At 42.6% G+C, this 20183-nt stretch overlaps 1 protein-coding gene and 1 long non-coding RNA gene across 5 annotated transcripts in view; both read left to right on the top strand.

Moving 5' to 3' along the window:
- The first annotated feature begins 1762 nt into the window (after nucleotides 1–1762).
- Nucleotides 1763–3443, top strand: LOC147204865 (uncharacterized). Its single transcript, XR_015100887.1, has 3 exons — nucleotides 1763–1846; nucleotides 2886–3060; nucleotides 3354–3443. It is a non-coding gene; the product is annotated as an uncharacterized LOC147204865 (long non-coding RNA).
- Nucleotides 3444–3632: 189 nt separating this feature from the next.
- Nucleotides 3633–20183, top strand: part of ebf2 (EBF transcription factor 2) — a 34310-nt gene continuing 17759 nt past the window's right edge. The window contains exons 1-6 of one of the 4 annotated variants that reach the window (XM_086112127.1): nucleotides 3633–4713; nucleotides 6139–6295; nucleotides 7654–7711; nucleotides 10540–10595; nucleotides 10706–10779; nucleotides 14283–14351. In XM_086112127.1, the coding sequence (XP_085968253.1) occupies nucleotides 4580–4713; nucleotides 6139–6295; nucleotides 7654–7711; nucleotides 10540–10595; nucleotides 10706–10779; nucleotides 14283–14351 (548 nt within the window). In that variant the 5' untranslated portion in view covers nucleotides 3633–4579. Of the gene's footprint in view, nucleotides 4714–6138; nucleotides 6296–7647; nucleotides 7712–10539; nucleotides 10596–10705; nucleotides 10780–14282; nucleotides 14352–20183 lie in introns of all 4 variants that reach the window. The other 3 variants (XM_086112126.1, XM_086112125.1, XM_086112124.1) reach the window with 3 other exon arrangements.

Raw genomic sequence — 20183 nt, 5'->3', positions numbered from 1 at the left:
TTGTCATAGTTAGCGTTCTCCCTTTGTTTTAATATCATAATTGTTGTTTTGATTTTCAACTCTCCTGTTGAATTTTATGTCTTCAACACACAGGGATCACACTAACATTTAAAACTTGGATGACCAAAAAAATTGCTATACATCGATATTAATAACGTGATCGGAATAAATTTGTAACTTTTGCTGCTCTAATTAATAGTATTGTAATTAGCACAGCCACCTTATCTATATATTTATATTGCACTTAATTGAACGGTGTACATTTATTTTGTGAATGTATACACTTTGTTTTTCTTCTTTCTTCTTTCTACCCACAATCTTGCTGCTGTAGACTGTAAATGCCCCCAGTGTGGGACAAATAAAGGATATCTTAATCTTAAAAAAATAAGAAGAATTGCTTTTTAAATGTGATGTACAGTTTTAAATGTTTAAAACAGTACATACAATGAAATTACTGTATAGTTTGAATTGTTGACCGAGCTAACAATAAAATAAAGCTTGAAGGCAGTCGTCACCACCGTGAAGAAAATGTATCACAGCAACAGCACAATATTTGTGAATTTTTCAAACAAATATTCTTCAATATAATCTTAATAATTTTAATGTTAAAGAAAGATTATTTGTGATTAAACAGTAAATGTACATCCTGTTATATTAGTTCCCCCTCATCAGTCAAAATGTAGTGATCTCATTCAATTGTGCTGGTGTGCCTTATGTTTTGACCAATTACGTATCCTTTATTTAACCAGGTAAAAAGCTCTTTACATTTCAAACCTTTTTTCCAAGAGTGAAATGAAAAGGAAAAGTGATTTAAGTGCATCGCTGCATCATTGACTGTTGTTGCATCATCGGTGCATTCATTCAGTCTCTCACTGGACTGCTTAAATTCACCTATTGTATTACTGAAAAATACATTAATGAATGGCCTGGTTAGTAATGCATATTCACAGATTTTAAAGATTTGAGTGCAGTATATTTAAAGTCTCAAATTCAAGTCTTTAGAGTGATGACAGAACTGCAGAAAGAACAGTTTCAAGACAGGATTTTCAGATCTCCTTTGCTGAATGAAATTAGTACTGTGCCTCGTTCATATGAACAAACTGAATCACTGTTACCTTGGTCACATGAATTTGACTCATTTTCTGATATTCCGGAAAAAGCTTAAGCAACTTTGCCTCTATGGTAAATTGAGCATGCTTACTGGGGATATGCATCTTAATAAGTAAAGGAAACCTAACAAAAAACAGCTCAATACACAGGCAGTCAATGGTAGATGGGGATGGTGGCTTACATTAGTTCTGCTATTAGAGGAGAGGGACGGGAACCAGCTGCTACCTCCAACACACACACACACACGAGCGCACAACAACGACAACACACACTAAGGGTTGAACCTCCATAGAGATTATTTATAGATTATTCAAAGATAGTCAAGTCATATTCTATAAATTTATTAAACTTGTGTTGCAAAGGCACGAGATCCTGGTCTCATTTACGCATAGCTAAACAACTTGCTCTGTTGGTGTGTCGTGTATCATGTAACTTCTATGACAAATAAAGTTCTCGTTAGCACACAATTGAAGTTTGTGGTCTTCACTTGTTCCTCGCTGCCATTTTAGTGGTTCCACTGTTGCTGGTTTAAATATTTTAGGGCTACCTTTGAGTCTTTGTTCAAAGCTGATGTGGCTAGCCATTATTGTCATCCACAAACACCTTATTTTTGTTCTCTTGGCCCCCCCCCCCCCCCCCCCCCCCCCCCCTGCAGGCATACTACTGTATATGAAGTTGGCGTCTTTTTGGCCGAACATTTCGTCTTTGCACAAAGTCCTGCAATGGCAGCAAATGGGTGAGTACAAAGTCCTATGTAAATTGTAAACTGGCATATTGGAGGTGTCAAAAACTCACATTTAGTGATTTGCTGACTTCAAGTTTTAATCATGAATGTGTTGTAGTGAAGTCCACTTGTTGATTAGTAAAAGTTGGCTCAGAGCAGCACCATGATCGAGGTGAGCATCGAGCCAAAGTACCACACTGAAAAAAAATGGTATTTTGAATTTCCATCCATCCATCCATTTTCCGAACCGCTTGATCCTCACTAGGGTCGCGGGGGGTGCTGGAGCCTATCCCAGCCGTCTCCGGGCAGTAGGCGGGGGACACCCTGAATCAGTTGCCAGCCAATCGCAGGGCACACAGAGACGAACAACCATCCACGCCCACACTCACACCTAGGGACAATTTAGAGCGTCCAATCAGCCTGACATGCATGTTTCTGGAATGTGGGAGGAAACCGGAGCCCCCGGAGAAAACCCACGCAGGCCCGGGGAGAACATGCAAACTCCACACAGGGAGGCCGGAGCTGGAATCGAACCCGGTACCTCTGCACTGTGAAGCCGACGTGCTAACCACTAGACTACCGGGCCGCCCCTATTTTGAATTTACTCCATTTTATTTTTTCAAGTAGCTGCACACAATAGAACCATCTGGCTTTACAACAATTTTTTAGGTGGATAAACGTGTCTGGATCCAGATGACTATATTTTGTGTAACAAGCCGACAAGATAAAATGGAATAAATTCAACACACCTGGTTCAAACGATCAGCTCATTTGCAAGCTGTGAAGAAACCCGAAAACAATGCCGATTATCACCTCTGAAACCTCATGCCTTCTTCAACATCGGAATTGTAGAATGCCTTTAGTACTTTCATAAACGTTATTCAATATTCTTCAGCTAACTGCAATGCTGTACACAAATATTATTATAATTATTATTTTTATTATTATTGTAACCACAAGTATTATGCTTGCACAGTTAGCAATACTACTACTACTATTAATATTAATCCATCCATCCTTCCATCCATTTTCAACACTGCTTATCCTGAAGAGGATTGCGGGAAGTTGTTGGAGCCTACCCCGGCTGACTTCGGGCGGTAGGCAGACTACACCCTGAACTGGTCGCCAGTCAGTCGCAGGGCACATAGAGACAAATGACCATTCACAGCCACATCCACACCGTCACTGAGTGAGAACCGATCCCATGCTGCCTGCACACAAGTCAGGTGAGTGCACCACCACCATCACCACTACTACTATTACTACTACCACCACGTAGGAGTAGTAGTACTAAAACGTTTTTTTAAAGTTGAAAAAAAGTTGCTGAGTAGGCTATAGAAGTTACATGGAGCTGCCTTGTTTAAATTGGGCCCCTTTACTGACACAGTCATTCAGAACAATTTGTTCCTTGTAGTATTTTTTATTTTAATTGATTTTGTTGCGGTTTATGTTAACTAACTCTACAAAATAAAACTAACCAGTTTTCTGCTGATTGCATATCCTCAACATCATATTTCAGGAACAGTGAAGGAATGTCCTTTAAGTGTGCAGACTTAACGTACAATGGAGCTGTCATGTGAGCTGACCTGTGCGGTGGACAAAACGACAAAGCTGGGCGGAGGTGAGTGGGGAGGGGCTGGAGGAGAGGAGGGGGGGGGGGGGCAGCACGACTCCCCGGGACGGCTCTCATAATTGGGGGGAACATCTGACTTTGTCCCGCGCTGGCGGCAGATGGTGGGCTGCGGCGGGACCAGAAAAAGGGGGGGGGGGCGGGGGGAGATTTACACTGTCATTGTGACATTGTCCCAGCCAATAAGACGATAATAGGCTGAGGGGGAAAGAATCAGGGTTGGGCAAAACTTGATGTTTTGAACAAGAAAAAAAAAGTGAGGAAATGTGATATATACGCGTGTTGTCATTTTTTGCTGCTCTTTTCATCAAGTTCTGATCCGGTTCTATGAGGGACGCGTGAAGAGTTTTAAGAGGTAACTGACATACGGTGTGAGGTTGATGAACCTTTCGTGGATAGCGCGTTCGGTGCTCGCTGCTGTATTTGAACAAATACAGGATATATTTTCAAATTAAATGAGTAGCTATCTAATTTGAGGGGGAACGCTACAGGTACAAATAATGGCAAATATGACCTGCCTGGATGTGTTTTGAGCGTGTATAGTTAGTGTAAATATCAGGCAGCGGATGGTGAACGTGGCTGTGATCCAAATAACGGGACGCACTTTCCACCAATGAGAGCATCCATCGCAACATATGGCACCGAAGCCCCTCCTTCTCCACGCTGCATCCTCATTCATGCCTCACGACAGTGGTTCGCTGTTAGCCCCCTGGCCCTCGGACCAACTGTTTGGATGCGAGCTGCTCGGTTGCACTGACATCCAAACAGACCTACACACAATTTTGTGCGGCAGGAGTTAGTTGAACGGAACAGATGATTGCTGGTGTTGTATTTGGACCATGATTGAAAACGGTGGCGGGATCTATTTATTCACATCTTCGCACCTTTAATCGCAAGTGCGAGCGGATTCACAACGAGACACTCTTCAAAACCTCACACTTTATCAGCAACTTTAGCTCCCTAAGCTCTCTTTCCCCCCCCTCTGGCTTTCTTGCTGCGCTTTGGAGGAGCGCGGCGGCGATTTTGGAGTGTGTTCCCTCTATAGGGCTTTGGCTCCCCGGCTGACTTTTTGTTGAGTTTCAAAAAGTGCACCCACCGCTCAGGACAGGGTTTAAATGTTCGGGATCCAGGAGCATTTGATGCGAGAAGTGAGCGGATTAAAAGAGAGAAGTCTTGGAGAGGAGATGGATCCAGTCCGCTCTTGGGTGCGTAATGTCGGCGTGGTGGATGCCAACGTCGCTGCGCAAAGGTACTGTTCATCTGTCGTATGCTTAATTATCATCTGTGGATATAGAGAAATGTGTGAAAAGTGCCTGGATTATATCTTTCGACCGAAAAAGCTCTGCAGACGTGTTGTGAAATATAACGCCTCTTTTCTCAACTCAACTCACGAAAGCCTGAATGAAAATAGTTTTTAAAAGTAAAAACACACAAAATAGTGTCGGAAAAATGACAATCGATTTTATGGGTAATGTGCACATAATGTGGGCATAAAAGGGAACTGGTCATTAACAAAACTATAGCGTCACAAACCTAAAGTTTACCCACGCCATAAATTGGAAAATGAAGCACAAATACAGAATGTTTTTGGGACTTATTCAACAGACGCACGCATTTGTTTGATTGAAAAACAAACAAACAAAAAACAGTCCCAACATTTTGAATCTGTGTTGGTTGCATCATATTTTAATTGGTCTGAAAAACGAATTTTGTACATTCTTGTTCCATGATTGAAAAATTTAGAGAAGAAACGACAGGTTCTCTCAAAATAAAACATTGTGCTGAAGAAAATACATTAAAAGTCAGAGTGGAGGTAATGCACGGTTTGGTTACAATTTATAGTACAGACCAACCGGTAGTTTGTTTATATATATATATTTTATATTTTGTATATATTATATTAAAATATTTTATATTTTGTATATATATATATATATATTATATTTTTTGTTTATATGTTATATATATATATATATATAAAATGTGTATTTGCATATTTTTTTAGTGTGAAAAAATATAATATAGGCCTACTGTTAGAATGTTGCAGGAGAGAAAATGAATTTGAATGAAATGTAAGTAAACAGAAATACATTAAGTGTGCAGATTTGTTCTCCTTTATTTGGCAGTTTGTAATTAATTCACTTTGTCCTGATAAATAAAAGGATTAAATTCTGCAAGGAATATTTTTGTTTTAAGTTTTCTACACCCTTTCTTCCTCTTTTCTTCTTCTTCTTCATCTTCCACTTTTATTTCTTCATGTTATTATTATTATTATTATTATTAAACTGGTTTTATTATTTTGTATGCTTCAGCGGGATTTGGAGATACTAAATTTGTGAAAGCTGCAATGCTGTACTGCTAACTTCGATTTGGAGAAATATGCATTTAATAAAGTGGATCTAAATCTTAAATTGAGATATTTGTAATATTTTAATACTGAAAATAGTGACAATTTGATGATGAAGTGACATCTTGAAAGAAACTTTGATGTTTAAATAATAGCTTTTATTAAAGTAATGTGATTTTTGAAGAATTACAGTATGAGGAACCCTGACTTCAATTTAATTGTAAAGCCCACCTTTGGTTTCGTACAAACACCACAGTGTGACATGATGACCCCCAGAAAAAGTTGTCATGTCAGTCTAATGGAGTGCACCTGCATGTGTATCCCCAGTGGAGTGGCCCTGTCCAGAGCTCACTTTGAGAAGCAGCCTCCTTCCAATCTGCGCAAGTCCAACTTCTTCCACTTTGTGCTGGCGCTCTACGACAGACACGGGCAGCCTGTGGAGGTGGAGAGGACCGCCTTTGTGGACTTTGTGGAACACGACAAGGTGTGTGAGGGCTTCACTCTACAAGTACATTTGCCCACCACTCTCCACGAAAGATATGCGCTCCCCTCAAATGGCAGCAAGAATACGTGCTAACAGATCACAGCAATGGAAACCAGTTGCTCCTCTTGATGTTCGGCGCCCGCGTGGAACAGCTGACGGCTTCATGCTTACACAAGCTCTGTATCCCCTCAGTGAGCTGATGATGTGGGATTGAAAAAGAATATCTAATGACTAATTAGCAGCGTGCCTCATTAGAAGGAGGAGGCCACCGCTATGTCTTTTATTTATTTATTTATTTATTTTTTAAATGCAAATGATTCCCACTCCTGTTAAGTTATCCGTAGAGAGCTCATCATCAAAGTCTCTTCTCAAAACAGCACTGTGGGGCAGGGGGCGAATTCCTCAGGTTGGCCAAGTGGGACATGCACATGGACCAAGTGCAGTCCACTGTTGACAGACACTTGTGCCGTGTGTGAGCCCATCATGGCTCCCAACATCTTGTCAAGTCAGGTTTGCTGAGAATGTCAGGGGTGGTGTGTGTGTGTGTGTGTGTGTGTGTGTGTTAATGCCAGGGTTGAAAGCTGTCAGTGTGTGCCAGTGGGTTCATTTTCTGCATGGTTACCCCGGCATCTGTTTTGGCTTTGTAATTATGCCGAGGTAGAGCGATGGCATGACAAAATAAACAATCCTCTGTTGATATTGATAAAACCTACAAAGGCAGTCATCAATCTATCTCCTGATATTACAAACGCAAGCTTTCCCACTTCCCCAACTTATCTTCATGCATCTTAATTTGCCCTCTTCCTCTTCCCCTTTTCCCAGTTTCTCTGCTCCCCCCCAGCTTTCTTGTTCTTCTCCCCTTGCTCTCATCTTTGAGATGCCTCCTGGGTTATTGGACCAGAGAGCATTCCTTTGAGACCACTTAGAAAGACCAGTAGAGGTAGAAGACGAGCAAGAAAGGGGTTGCAAGAGAGGAGGTGGGGGGGGGGGCTGGAGGCAAGTAGAAGCATAGCGCAAAGGAAGTTTTCCCGTCAAGGTCGACCGCTGCTCATTCTTACATGCACTATGGTCAAACACACTTGTCGCACTCCCAACTTCTCCGCCAGCCACTCTCAAGGCTTTTGGTGTTTGTATGAGACAGCCTCAGCCTCTCCGATGAGGAGATGTGACCCAAGGTTAAGCGTTGAGCTTATGGCAACAACGCACATCATGTTGAGCTCTGTGATCTCAACGCCGCTCCCAGAGAAGGTCGAACTGCAGGATTTGGAGAGATCGGCTTTGTGTTTAACTGTGTCCCTAACGTGCTTAACTCCATGCTCTGTGTTGTGTGGGTTTGTGCGTGTCTTTCCAAGGAGCAGACGGGAGAAAAGACCAACAATGGCACTCACTATAAGCTCCAGCTCCTCTACAGCAACGGTAAGAGAAATTGAACACATACCTTTCAATTGATCAGATAGGAATGTTTAAACGGTGAAGGAAGTACAGTAGGAGCCATTTGTTGTCTCTCAAGGTACAAGCTACATTCAACTACACCAGCTACTGTATGTTTCCGCAGTTTAAATAGAAAGCATCACGGCGACTAAATCTGTTCCCATGACACTGCCAGCCCAGTGACAGAGGATTATACACTTTTACATTTAATCTATATTGATAAGAGTAACGTTTTCTCCAAGTATGCATTTTGTACCTTGAGGACCAAATAAGTACAAAATGCAAATAAAAGTTTCAAGGTTTAATATAGAGCACGGGTGGGCAGCTCGGATCTTCGAGGGCCACAATCCTGCATGTTTTAGGTGTTCCCCTCATTCAACACACTTGATTCAAATGGTCAGGATCGTTATCAGGTTTATGCGGAGCTTGCTGATGAGTGTTTTCTATGAAAATCTTCTCAAAAATCTTCAAATGATATATGTAAGTTGAACACATTTTGATAACGGGGAACCGAGGCGCCTGTCGATGTATAACATCGCGAATACTTTCCCCACACGTTAATTATTGAAATGTCAATAAAACCTTAAATGTGAAAAAAAAAAGCAAATTGCTTCAGAAGCTGTCAAGGGCGCAAAAATCAACATTTTTGAGGGCAACCCACATTACAAGCCAGAGCACCCATTCTGTACTCATGCACCTGATATAGGGCCTGAAGCAATTAGTCAACAAGTCGGCTTTACTCTTCCGCAGTGACGTTTAAAGCTCGAAGTCAACTAATCGCTATTCACCTTTTTTTGGCATCCAACTGACTGAGGACTTACAACTCACCTTTCTGTTGCCATCAGCGGACGGCTCTGTGGAGCAGTGAAATATCCGATCAACTTGGCAACGCAGTCTTCAAATGTCTGCGCAAATCCAGCAGTGTGAAAATAAAATGGTTGCAGATGAGAATAGCAGGCAATGTCAATAGCTTTGACTATTCTGATTGGCGCTTGGCTTATTAAAAGATTAATACCAGTGGTAAAGAGTGAGAGCAGTGGCCTGGAGAAATAATGTGTACTCTGAAAAAAAGGTGTGTTGAATTTACTTAATTTTATTTCCGCTTTTGGTTACACACAATAAAATCATCTGGAGCCATTTTTTTAAGTAAATGTAAAGTCGAAATATACCTGGATCCAGATATTTTTATTTCATGAAACCATTTGACGAAATCAAACTGAGGGAATTCAACACACTTTTTTTTTTTTAACAGTGTAGGCACCAATAACAAAAACGTTATTTATATCACAATATGCACCGACCATCATCACAATTATGTCACTTTTTATCTCATAACACTTGTCGGCAATTGTACGACTTACGGACACAAAAATGAGACACAACCACTTGCAAAATATACAAGTCTGTCTTCAAATACAACAAAAGCACAAGTGAAACAGAAACAGTGAAAGTTTTTTTTTTGGAGCCTGGTTATGACATATATTACCATCCTGGACACTCCAGAACTCAAAGATCAGTCATATAAAGAACACTCCGACCACACTCCAATTGTGTTTCCCACATCACATTGAGGATACAGGCAGAAATTTGGTTCCCATGAGCAACCGCTGCCCCTGCTCTGCCATCACAGTGGCACCCATGGGAGAGAAGATAAAAGACATGTTCTCCGGCAACCCCCTTGTACAGCATCCAGACACACACGCACGCACACACACACACACGCACACACAAAAATCACTTCCTCTTCATCCCCTTCCCCCATGTGATATCAAAGGCATCTCAATAGAGACAATTCGATGAGGGAACATCTTTTAAAAAGCAATACTCTCTAAAGTTGCTTAAATATGTATATTAAAAAATATCTTCCCTCAAGAAGCAATTCATTACACCTCTATTTCATCTCTGTGATTTACTGTTATATATATATAGAGAGAGAGAGAGAGAGAGAGATGAAATTTGAAGAAACAGATAACTCTCTTTCGCCTCCAATGAAATAAAACTTGTCAAGCTGGTTGTTGTTGTTTTACCTGTTGCTGTGCGCATTGTAGTTACACAAAGTCTCCAACAAGTCTTGGGAATATGTCATCGCAGTTGATAGATTGTGAGAGCGTGGCTGTAAATTCTGTCCTCAAAAAGAAGAGAGCTAATAATTATCAAACATGAAATAACTTCCAAAATCCCTCAGAAACCATCAGAGAGAAAATATGAGGTGCATGCCAATCGTATTTCTCCATGTTGCTTGGAGGGAGTTCAATCTTGTATATTTTTTTTCTATTGAGGGGCTGACCATGGGGGATAAGAGTTTGATCATCAATCTTTAATTTCAAACCATCCCCAGTACAGTTCAAAGAATTGAAGCGTTGATGTTTTATATCACTGTTTGGGCCAGCTGAAGTCTTATTATATGGCGGCACACAGATAAAAAGCCCCATGTCATCGTATTTCTGGAACTGTTTTGTTCCCCTTCCAGTTTCCACTTCATTATATCTCCAAAAGAAACAAATTTTCTAATTGTTTTGTACACTTGGGATCAACTGGAAGAAGCTGGATAAATTGTCGTCTCATGCAGCCTATGTTGAAACGAGTTCATGTGCAAATGCAAATGTTAAACGATTCAGAGTTGTTTTCCTGTCCATAGAGTGTATGAAATCTATAAAAGCACTAAGGAGCTGCTGAGTGACAATTTATTTGCAGATGAATTCCTTCTGTGGTAACTAATTGTCACACTTGCTTATTATAACATCTATAGGGATGAGTAAAAGAGGTCTGCCATGCCAAGATATCGAAAACAAACATCTTCTCTTTTTGTGCAGGGGTCCGTACGGAGCAAGATCTCTATGCACGACTTATCGACTCGGTCACAAAACAGGTCTGTGAGCGCTGCTTTCCTAATGAAATTCAGCTTTCAAAGGAATGATGTGATTTGACATGAAACTGACATATCCCGTTGCCCCCCCCCCCCCCCCCCCCTCTCCACAGCCAATATCATACGAGGGCCAAAACAAAAATCCCGAAATGTGCAGGGTTCTGCTCACTCATGAGGTCATGTGCAGGTGGGTGGTATGCACCTCACGCTCTATCTCTAGCACACACACACACACACACACACACACACACACACACACACACACACACACACACACACACACACACACACACACACACACAGGCACACCCTCAGGTGGTAACAGCCTGGTCTAGGTAAAGTTACAGAAAAACAGCTGAATTTTTTTTTTTAAAAAGGTAAAAAGATAATCCATTTTCACCATCGCTCATCCTGAACAGGGTAGCGGGCTGGAGCCTATCCCAGCTCACTTCGGGTGGAGGGGCGGACTACGCCCCAAACTGGCTGCCAGTCAGTCACAAGGCATACAAATACCTATAGCTCAAATATGGATGGATGGATCGTATGTATCTTTGGAGAAATGCTGTATACTTAATATAAAAGAAAAAACTGTAGATTCATGCCCTTGCTTTAATCCTGAATACTGTTATTTGTACGTTTGGGCACATCTCACTGTTCCCTCAAAAAATGTACACCTATTGATTGATTGATTGATTAGTTGATTTTTACCATAGTTTAGTTTGTTTAGATACATACAATAAGGACCACATAAGACATCCTCTGAGGTTTTTATGCTGAATCTGAATTTTTGTGGCTGAAGTAGGCACAAAAGCAGGAGCAATAATAATAATAATAATGATAATAATAATAAGATATTTCATTCATAACACACTTTACATTTGGTGAAAAAAAATCTCAAAGTGCACAGCACCGGCAACAATAAAATGTAATACTAACAAACAGATAAGGGGGGTGGCGGGTGGAGTGTAATCAATAGAACAGTCAACAGATAAAATTGCATAAACTCAGTCAGGAAAAGTTTTTTTATTTTTTATTTTTTAAGGAAGGTCTTGAGTTCTTTCTTAAAAGCACCCTGAGGTGACCGAGGAGGGCATTTCACAGACAGGGACCAGCAGCCTTGAAGGCCCTGTCGCCCCTGATCTTGAGTTTTGGTTCAGCGCAGACAGTGCATTTGGCCTGACCCGGTTCTAGCTGATGTGTGTGGGTGGAGGAGTTCAGTGAGGTCTGTGGGGGCTACACAGTGATCAGTGTGAAGGAGGATTTTGCATTCAAGGGAAGGTCAAAAGACAGTACGGGTTTGCGCTTAGACATCATGTTTTCCTTATGTTTTTACAAGGTAAATCTTTGACAACATCCTGGTAACGTCTAGCATGAGCTATAGCACCGGTGTCAAACTTAAGGCCAAGGGGCCACATCAAGCCCACCACAGTAATTCATGTGGCCCTTCACTGCAAATCATGGGCTCTATTTTTGTGCAATTTTGTGGTCTGAAACTGTCCACGAGCAGGTTTTGATATTTTTGAAAGGCGCATGCAGCTTGATGTCGATAAAGGCCGGCGTTTTCCGCCATTGTGACCGCGAACACAGCCAACTTGTTTTTCAGTCATTTGAAGTGGATCCTCTCGTTGCCTTTAAAATCGGCGCACGAGTTGAGCAAAGTTCTTGATGGGAGAAAAAGGAAACTGGTTTGCCGGAGTCAATGCGGAAGTTCAAAGCATGCCAAGTATGTTCAGAAGGAACTGCAAACAGATCTCCACTGGGGACGATGTAATGTTGGCCAGGGAGATCACATATCTCCACTGTGAAGTGGCTACCTGGAGACCACATTCCACCCTGTTGACATGATGACATCCACTACACATGTCCCCGGAGCACAGAATCTGTCTGCCTGGACCCCGATCAAATCCCCCCAAATCACGTTACATAACCTGCGCCAATACTTAGACGTGATCCCAGCAGGCCGTAAGTTTAGTGAAGTTTCAGGCACCAAATTGTTAGGTGCACCGGGTCAATGTCAAAGGGAACGTCTTTGGTAGAGCAGAATGCCCAGCCATGGCGCAGCGCGGTTTGACAAATTCCCAAACCGGCAAAACTATTCTTTGTGGCGGCACAAAAATCAGGACACACCAGTTTTTTACGCTAGAGCACAGCTGTGCCGTCTTCGAATATGGAGCCCATGAGCATTGACAGTGGACATGTTCTACAGTGCCAACATTTGCAAACTGAGATATATTATTATTATATTTTCTTTTTTAATAAACAAACACTTTTGTAAAATAACATTGACTTCTATATTCAAGCGAGTTATCCATCATGTTGTTTTGCGTTGTTGCACATGATGTAATAATATGATGAAGCGTACATTTAGAGTATATGGTCGTACAGTCATAATGTCCCTCAAAAGGAAGCTAGAACTATAATGTGGCGCACAGCAAAAATACATTGGACACGCCAGATCTAAAACATTTTAATCAATTAGAATTTAGAATGAGAAAGTCAATGAAAGCTTCACACAAACTCAGGTATGATGCGCTAAATCTTGAATCTAACAATATATCCAAATAGATTTCCCTAACCATCACTCTCAATGTGCATTTTTGTCTTCTGTTTTTCACACACTGTAAATGCCTTGTAATAACACCTCAAGTAGCAAAAGTAGCATAAGCAGCATGTCGCCAACCAGTGCACTGTAGTTGCACGGAGAGATGACAGCTGACATAACCAGAAGTGCTCAAGTGGACTGTTATTACAATTCCTTCATCAAATTGACACTGCAGGAATGAACCGAGACAGCATGTTTGAACTTTGTCAGCGTGTGATGAGGGACACATTGCGCAAATGTAGCTGGAGAGGGAGCAGCTTGAAGACCCCGTGTGCGCCATATCACTTGGTTTGGAAAATAACGATATAATAATAGCGTGCTTTCTGAAGGTAAATGGATAAACACGGTTGTGTGCAGGAAGAGGAAACGGAGAGATGAGTGGGCCACTGACCCAGAGTTGGAGGGCAACAGCGGGGAAAGGATGGGGGACTTAGATGGAGTGGGCTGTGCCATTGTGTTGCCAGCAGATGCCCGAATGTGACTCACAGCTGGCTAATAACAGAGCCGAAGAGGCAGAGGGCAAGCGTCACAGCTGGGGAGTGAGGCCGCCTGACAGGGGGGTGGAGGGGGGCAGGGTAGGGCCAAGCTGGGACACGAGAGGGGTGAGGCGAGGTGTAGGGGTGGCAGATGGTAAAGGGTGGGGGCACTTTTGTTATGCAGCGAAGGGGACTTCGGGGTGGGGGGGGGTGACCAGCAGGCTCCTCGGACAAGACTGCTGACGAATGGTTGTGTGTGTGTGCGTGTGTGTGTGTGCCTGTGTGTGTGCGCGCGTGTGTGCGCGCGTGTGTGCGCGCGTGGGGGTCGAATTTGATTTCGGAATCAATGTGACAGATTGGCTGGCTGCCTTTTCACTTTTGAATGGTCTCTCACTGTTTGTAGGGTATGTTGTTGTACCTTTTCTTCCTCCTCTATTCTTTTATCCCCTCCTCCCCTTCCCTCTCATGCCTCCTTTGTGTTCCGCTGGATGTTGGTGGACTGCAGAGTCTGGGCCTGTGAACAAATGACGGCTGCTCCTGTTTAAATTGCTTATTTTCCTCGCTGACTTTTCCCTCTTGTTGTCTTTTCTGTCCCTTTAATTGCCCACTCAGCCGCTGTTGTGAGAAGAAGAGTTGCGGTAACCGAAATGAGACGCCCTCTGACCCAGTCATCATTGACAGGTAAGGAGCTCCAATACAGTACACAAAGCATCGGTTCATACAGCACGCGCACTGAGAAAGATTGCGCTTTTGGGTGAATTTAACTGCTCACAAGCCACTTTTGCATTTCCACCCTGTTACACTTCATCTGGTTTGGGCTCTCTGTACAGTTGTACAGGCTGGATGAAGCAGTGAATGTTGATGTATTAGAAGCAGCCCTTTGGCCATGTTGTTTAGTCCCAATGCAAAGCGACGATTGCATAGTGACTATAAAAATAGATCCAGCACAAGAGATCATTACAAAGATTAAAATTGCTCCTCAAGCCTATTGCTTGACATGGCATGTGAGGTATCAATTCAACAATGTTTTTTATTGTGGTGGTAATTTGCAGTGGTGTAATTTGCGCTGCATGATTCATTGTAGATGTGAGTATTAAAAACAGTCTGTTATAGTGCAGCTCCAAATACTAAAGTCATGTTTCAATCCTAGACATACAGTTGAGTACGAAGACAAGAATTTGTGACTTTCACATTGTGTATTGGTTGGGAGAACAACTTCCATTACAGTGGTGCCTTGAGATACAAGTTGCGAGACGTATTTTATTTAATTTTTTTTGCTTTGACTTGCGAGTGGAGACTTGATATGCAAGCACTATATGGTGCCAGTGATCTCTACTCAACTCCCTTCACACTAAGCAGCAGTTTGGCGAATAGTGACTCATTCTGGGGAAAAAAAAAGATTCCTCAAACTGTTTATAGCCACACCAAGTTCAAATTTACTGTCACAATAAACATAAAACCAAGAGAATTATACTTTGTGTATTTAAAACAACTACATAGCTTTTCGGGCAGCTAAATGCCCTAAGTCTGGGTTCTCAAACTTAACTGATGTGGGGGCAGCTGGGGCCACAAGAAGTATCCGACAAAAAGTGGTTCAAGTGTACAAAAAAAGTGCCACTAATCCAATCTTCTCTCTTGATAACAGTTCAGAACATTTATGGCTGATGGTGACACGGTCTTACTTTGCATAGTCCTCAGCATATCTAGTTGAGTCATGACATCTGATTTCTTGAGAAGCACAACTTCCTCTATGCATTCAAGATGTCGGGGTTCCCCTGTGCTCAACAAAAAAAACATTCCATCTGCTGTTATTCTTGAACTTGGCTGTTCTTGTCGCCAACCTTTCTCTTCATGGTAGATTTTGAAATAGACATGACTGGGACTGTTTCACAAAATATCTTTTTGCTTCCAATTGGTGTCACTTCAGAATTACTTTTCACGTAAAGCTGTCATGAGCCCGAGCTACAGCCTGCACGTGATTAAAAAAAACGAAAAGCACTCACATACACACACAAAATGCCCAAGGCAACGACATCGCAAAAACGTGGGGGTTGCACCAACATTAAACTTTGATGTCAAGTGGGGGGTGGCCAAATATCATTCTGCAGGCTACAAATGGCCCAATGGCCAATTTTGAGACCCTAGCCCTAAATAGCATCTACGTTGCCATGCTTTAACACTTTGGGCGATGGACGCAACACATATGGTGCAGCAATACATGGAGAGAGACAATAAAAATACTCAGTCATATATGGTTCAGATTCTGCAAAGAATGACTAATATTGCCAAATTGTTGTGCTCAGAAGAGTTGAGATGACTCAATGGTCAGTATATCTGTCTGTCTTTTAATGCCACAGGTGGCCAAAGCAGGCACACCTGAAAGAAGAGCACAAAAGCCATTCATTTGATGCAGTGTGACAAAAACAGTTTCTTTTTAAATGTATCTAAGTACAATATTGTGGGGGGCTATTTTTCCTGGTCAAATCACGCTAACATTTTTTTGTTTGTTTGTTTATTTTTCCTGGGTGAGAAGACTGGAATGGATTAATGTCCTTTCCATTCATTTCAATAGGAAAAGATGATTTGAGATGAAATTGTTGTTAGTTATGAGCACAGTGACGAATCAGAGGTGCTTCAAATTTGTTTTCATGCCAAGACGAGTGGTAGACATTTGCTATGTGTATCTTTACAGTGTCAATTCAAATTGAGCGCTTTTGATACGTACGTCACTTGCTTTGGATCTTACTAGATTGCCCAGGTGTACCTAATAAAGTGTCCAGAGAGTGTTGAATTATGATGGATGTCTGTTCAGGTCTCAAACAAGACCAGTTGCACCTGAGACCCCCCCCCCCCCCCCACCCCACCAAACACACATTAATCTTCATAGGAGAAGCATGTGTATGTTTCATATCTGCGCGCCGATTCACACGTGTAGTCGGTGTTCACCCTGACCGCCACTTATCACACTTTAAACGCTGCAGTAATCAGAGTGTGTGAAGGCCCTCGCATTCGAGCGATTTGGGGTTTTCACGGGCTCTGTCAGAAGAGTGATGAATGGTCATAAGCAAAAATACTTTGACCGTGATGTCATCGGTGCAACCTTCATTGGCCGTCCCTCCTGCCACACCTCCTCTCCTCCGGTCTTCCCTTCAGTCCCACTTTCATAACAATTGTGGAGAAAACACTCACTTCATTTATGTCAAGGACCCTTTTCTTCCCCTTCTCAGTTCAAGCTGGCTGCCTGTTGACAGTGTGTCTCCCAGGAGTTCTGCTCAGGATATTTTTCATATCATGGAAAAACTAGGCTGTTGTCTTTTCAGTGTTCCCAGAATGCCTCGGAGCAGCTGCTTTTCTCATTTGCACATTATTCTCTCTCGATGTCCCATCCCATATACACTTCCTCCTTACATGCCTTTAACCTCAATTTAAGTGACTCCACAGCCTGCTGCGGAGACAGCGAATCATGTATACAGTATTTCCATTGCGAGGGTTGCGGGATTTTATGACTGATTTAAGATGAATCGTTGACCTCTGCTCCTTTCTAATCGCACGGGGAACATCCCATCCTGGTGGGGGTCTCTCCCTCTTGACTACCCTGCAAAATCCTCTCCTCTGGGAGCAGCCCATTAGGCGCTATAGTTAATTTCTGATAAGCCCAGCGAATTTGGTGTGTTCCATTTGATATCCCCCTTCTGTGCATTTTCTCATTCCGCTATATGTCGGCACACCGCATGCTTGGTAGAAAGAAAAAAAAAATTAGGGAGCATTTGCATGCACAGGTATATAGGTCTGTTCTCATGTGAGTGCTTTTGGAAACTTACACGTTTATTTATGTATATGAATGTATGTGCAATTGTATATGTGTCTCAGTGACCCCTACTCTGACCTTTTTCCCCAGTCACCTCTGGATCTTAAATAATTCATGTGTGTGTGTGTGTGGGGGAAGGGGGGGAGGATAGTCTGTTTCTGTGGTTCCAGTAATCAGCCTCCTGCTTCCAGCCCCAACACCTGTTCTCCAATTAACATGCAGCGCGCAGGGGCCCGCTCACGTCCATTGCCCATGATGCTTTCCACCCATTTCTTCCTCCGTTTCCCTTCTTTTCATCTTCTGCCATCCATTCTTCTTATCTCCTGCACGTCTTCACCCCAACATGCGTTTACATAGCACTTCACCCTCTAGCACCTAATTCCTTTTCTCTTTTTTTCAATTGAGTAAGCATCTCAGTAAACACCCCTCCCTTTTCCGTTGGCCTGTCTAATTTTGCCATAATTAGGCAGTGTCATGAGGACAACTAACCGAGCACAAGGTAGTTTGCAATTCCCCAAATGGCCCCAAACCCCCACTTTTCTAATCTCCTTTCCATATTGTTTCAGTTTTCCCTCTCCCCCTTCTCCTGCTGCGGCCGCCACCACACCTCCCGCCCCCTTCTCCCCCTAATCCCGAGTTGAGTGAAAAGAGAACGAGATCACATCTGATCCATGAGGAGGGGTGAAAGGACGGATAGGGGGTGCGGGGAAGAAGAAGGCACAAAGCGATGACTCTCGACTTGTCCGAGGAAGAAGATGATTTAATCGGGCGCTTGCCTGCTGTGTCGAATAATTTTACAATTGTGTAATCTTAACTCGAGCCAACTCTTCGATACGCTTCTAGGCCCGGTGTGACGTCTCTGTTTGGCGAGTGGCACTTATCTTTGACCGATAGACACTGTTGCCCACTGATTGGTCCGACGGCTGATCGATAGAAAGATAGATTGACTCCTTGGGGCACATCACCATAAATCTTTGCTAACTCTTCTCACTGCGTGTTCGAAAAACGAATTATTCTTCACATCTTTTCGTTCCTCATTGACTGCTTTTCGTTCTTAATTGACTGCTGGGTTTGAGTTCCTGAAACTACACATGTAGAGTGGATATAGAAACAGAACAGATGTTTGTTAAAAAGCCTGATTGCTCTGACGTGCATCCAGGGGCGGGGTGGCCATCGGGAATTTCGGAAAACTCTGTGAATTTCCCCAAACGGCCGATGTATTCCTGGGCCGGTCCTGGCCATCGTGGCCGCCGGCAGCCGTCCACCTCCCCCGTCAGCAATTAAGTTTCAGCGCGTGACGGCTGCACCTCACTGCCGACTGCATTTCGGTGCATCACGGCCCATCGATGACAATTTTTCCGCGCGTGACGGCCACAGGCCAGCATCCCCTATACCAACCCGGGCAGAATTTTGGTCCCAGCACGTCCCTGTGTGCACCTAATATGAGACTATCATAAATTGTTTCAAAACGTAAAAAAAGAAGACATTAATCATCAAGTGAAAATAGTACAGGCTTTAAAAGATCTGTCAGACAAGGAATATAACAAATAGAAAATGTACGAAAGGCTAGACAGGTGTGCAAAAAAACAAACAAACACATTTTGGCACCGTTAATTAAATTTAAACAGCAGTATTTTTTTCATGGCATGTTAACACGGTATACTTGTTAATATTTGACACCACTTTGTAGAAGTGCTACAAATCTTTCTAATTTTTCAACAGCCACATTCATATCCCCCCCAGCCACACATTTTCAATTGGATTCAGGTCTGGACTTTGATTGGCTTTTGACGAACCAAAAAGTCTTTTTCCGGTGACGTTATTCTTTTGTTGATTTGGATGGATGCTTAGAATGAAGTTCATCTTTTTTCAGAGTCAAAAGTGACTGCTATTTGGAAGGTTTCATCATCCCTTCCACTTTGACTAAAGTCACAGTTTTTCAGCTAAAGACAAATCTCCCTCAGACTTTTCTTCCAAAGGGAAATATCTAGGCCCAACTACTTTGTGCCAAAATTCTCAGGCCTTCTAAAAGCACTTGCAGGGCGATTATGTTATGGTGCAATAAAACGAAAGCTGGAACTTTTGCCTACAATTCCAAAAGGCATGTTTGGCACGAAACCAACACTTCCTGTAGCAGTTACAGAAGATGAAGCATAGTGACACGGTAGCTGAAACCACCGCTTTTGTCAAGATGGAGGAACACCCGTTTCTTTTGGCTTGAAACCTTCAGAAGTCTGCTAGAAAGACTGCTGGCGAAAATTGTATTCCTTCATACTTTTGCCAGTTTTTAAATGAAAGGCACCCCACCCAGTTAAAAGCTCATACCAATTAAAAAGTAAAATATCCAAGTGCCATTTTTTTGCTCATCCTGTGAAAGGCTCCGTGGATTCAACCCACCGGGGTTATTTTATGTATTTATTTTTTTAAATACGGCAGCATTATTGACGTGATGACCTCTGAGCTCAAAGTTATAATGGTTGTGAGCCCAAGATGACCTCTGTATTTATGAGTGCTGTGGTGGCTTTCGAATGGAGACAAGCAGATGTCAGTATTAGTATTAGTAAGAACGGACCGTGTGCTTTGGATTGGAGAGGTCAGCATTCACTGGGTGGGTGTGGGTGCTTTTATATTGGGCTAAGAAGCGGAAATCAATAGTTGGTCATAAGGAGTGTGCGCAGGGATCCATCGCGAGGCAGCGGCCTTGT

Source organism: Hippocampus guttulatus, chromosome 5 (genome assembly GCF_054856545.1).
Source record: "Hippocampus guttulatus isolate MCC_2025c chromosome 5, RoL_Hgut_1.0, whole genome shotgun sequence".
NCBI classification, from domain to species: domain Eukaryota; kingdom Metazoa; phylum Chordata; class Actinopteri; order Syngnathiformes; family Syngnathidae; genus Hippocampus; species Hippocampus guttulatus.
This window is presented reverse-complemented; position numbering and strand designations above follow the sequence as displayed.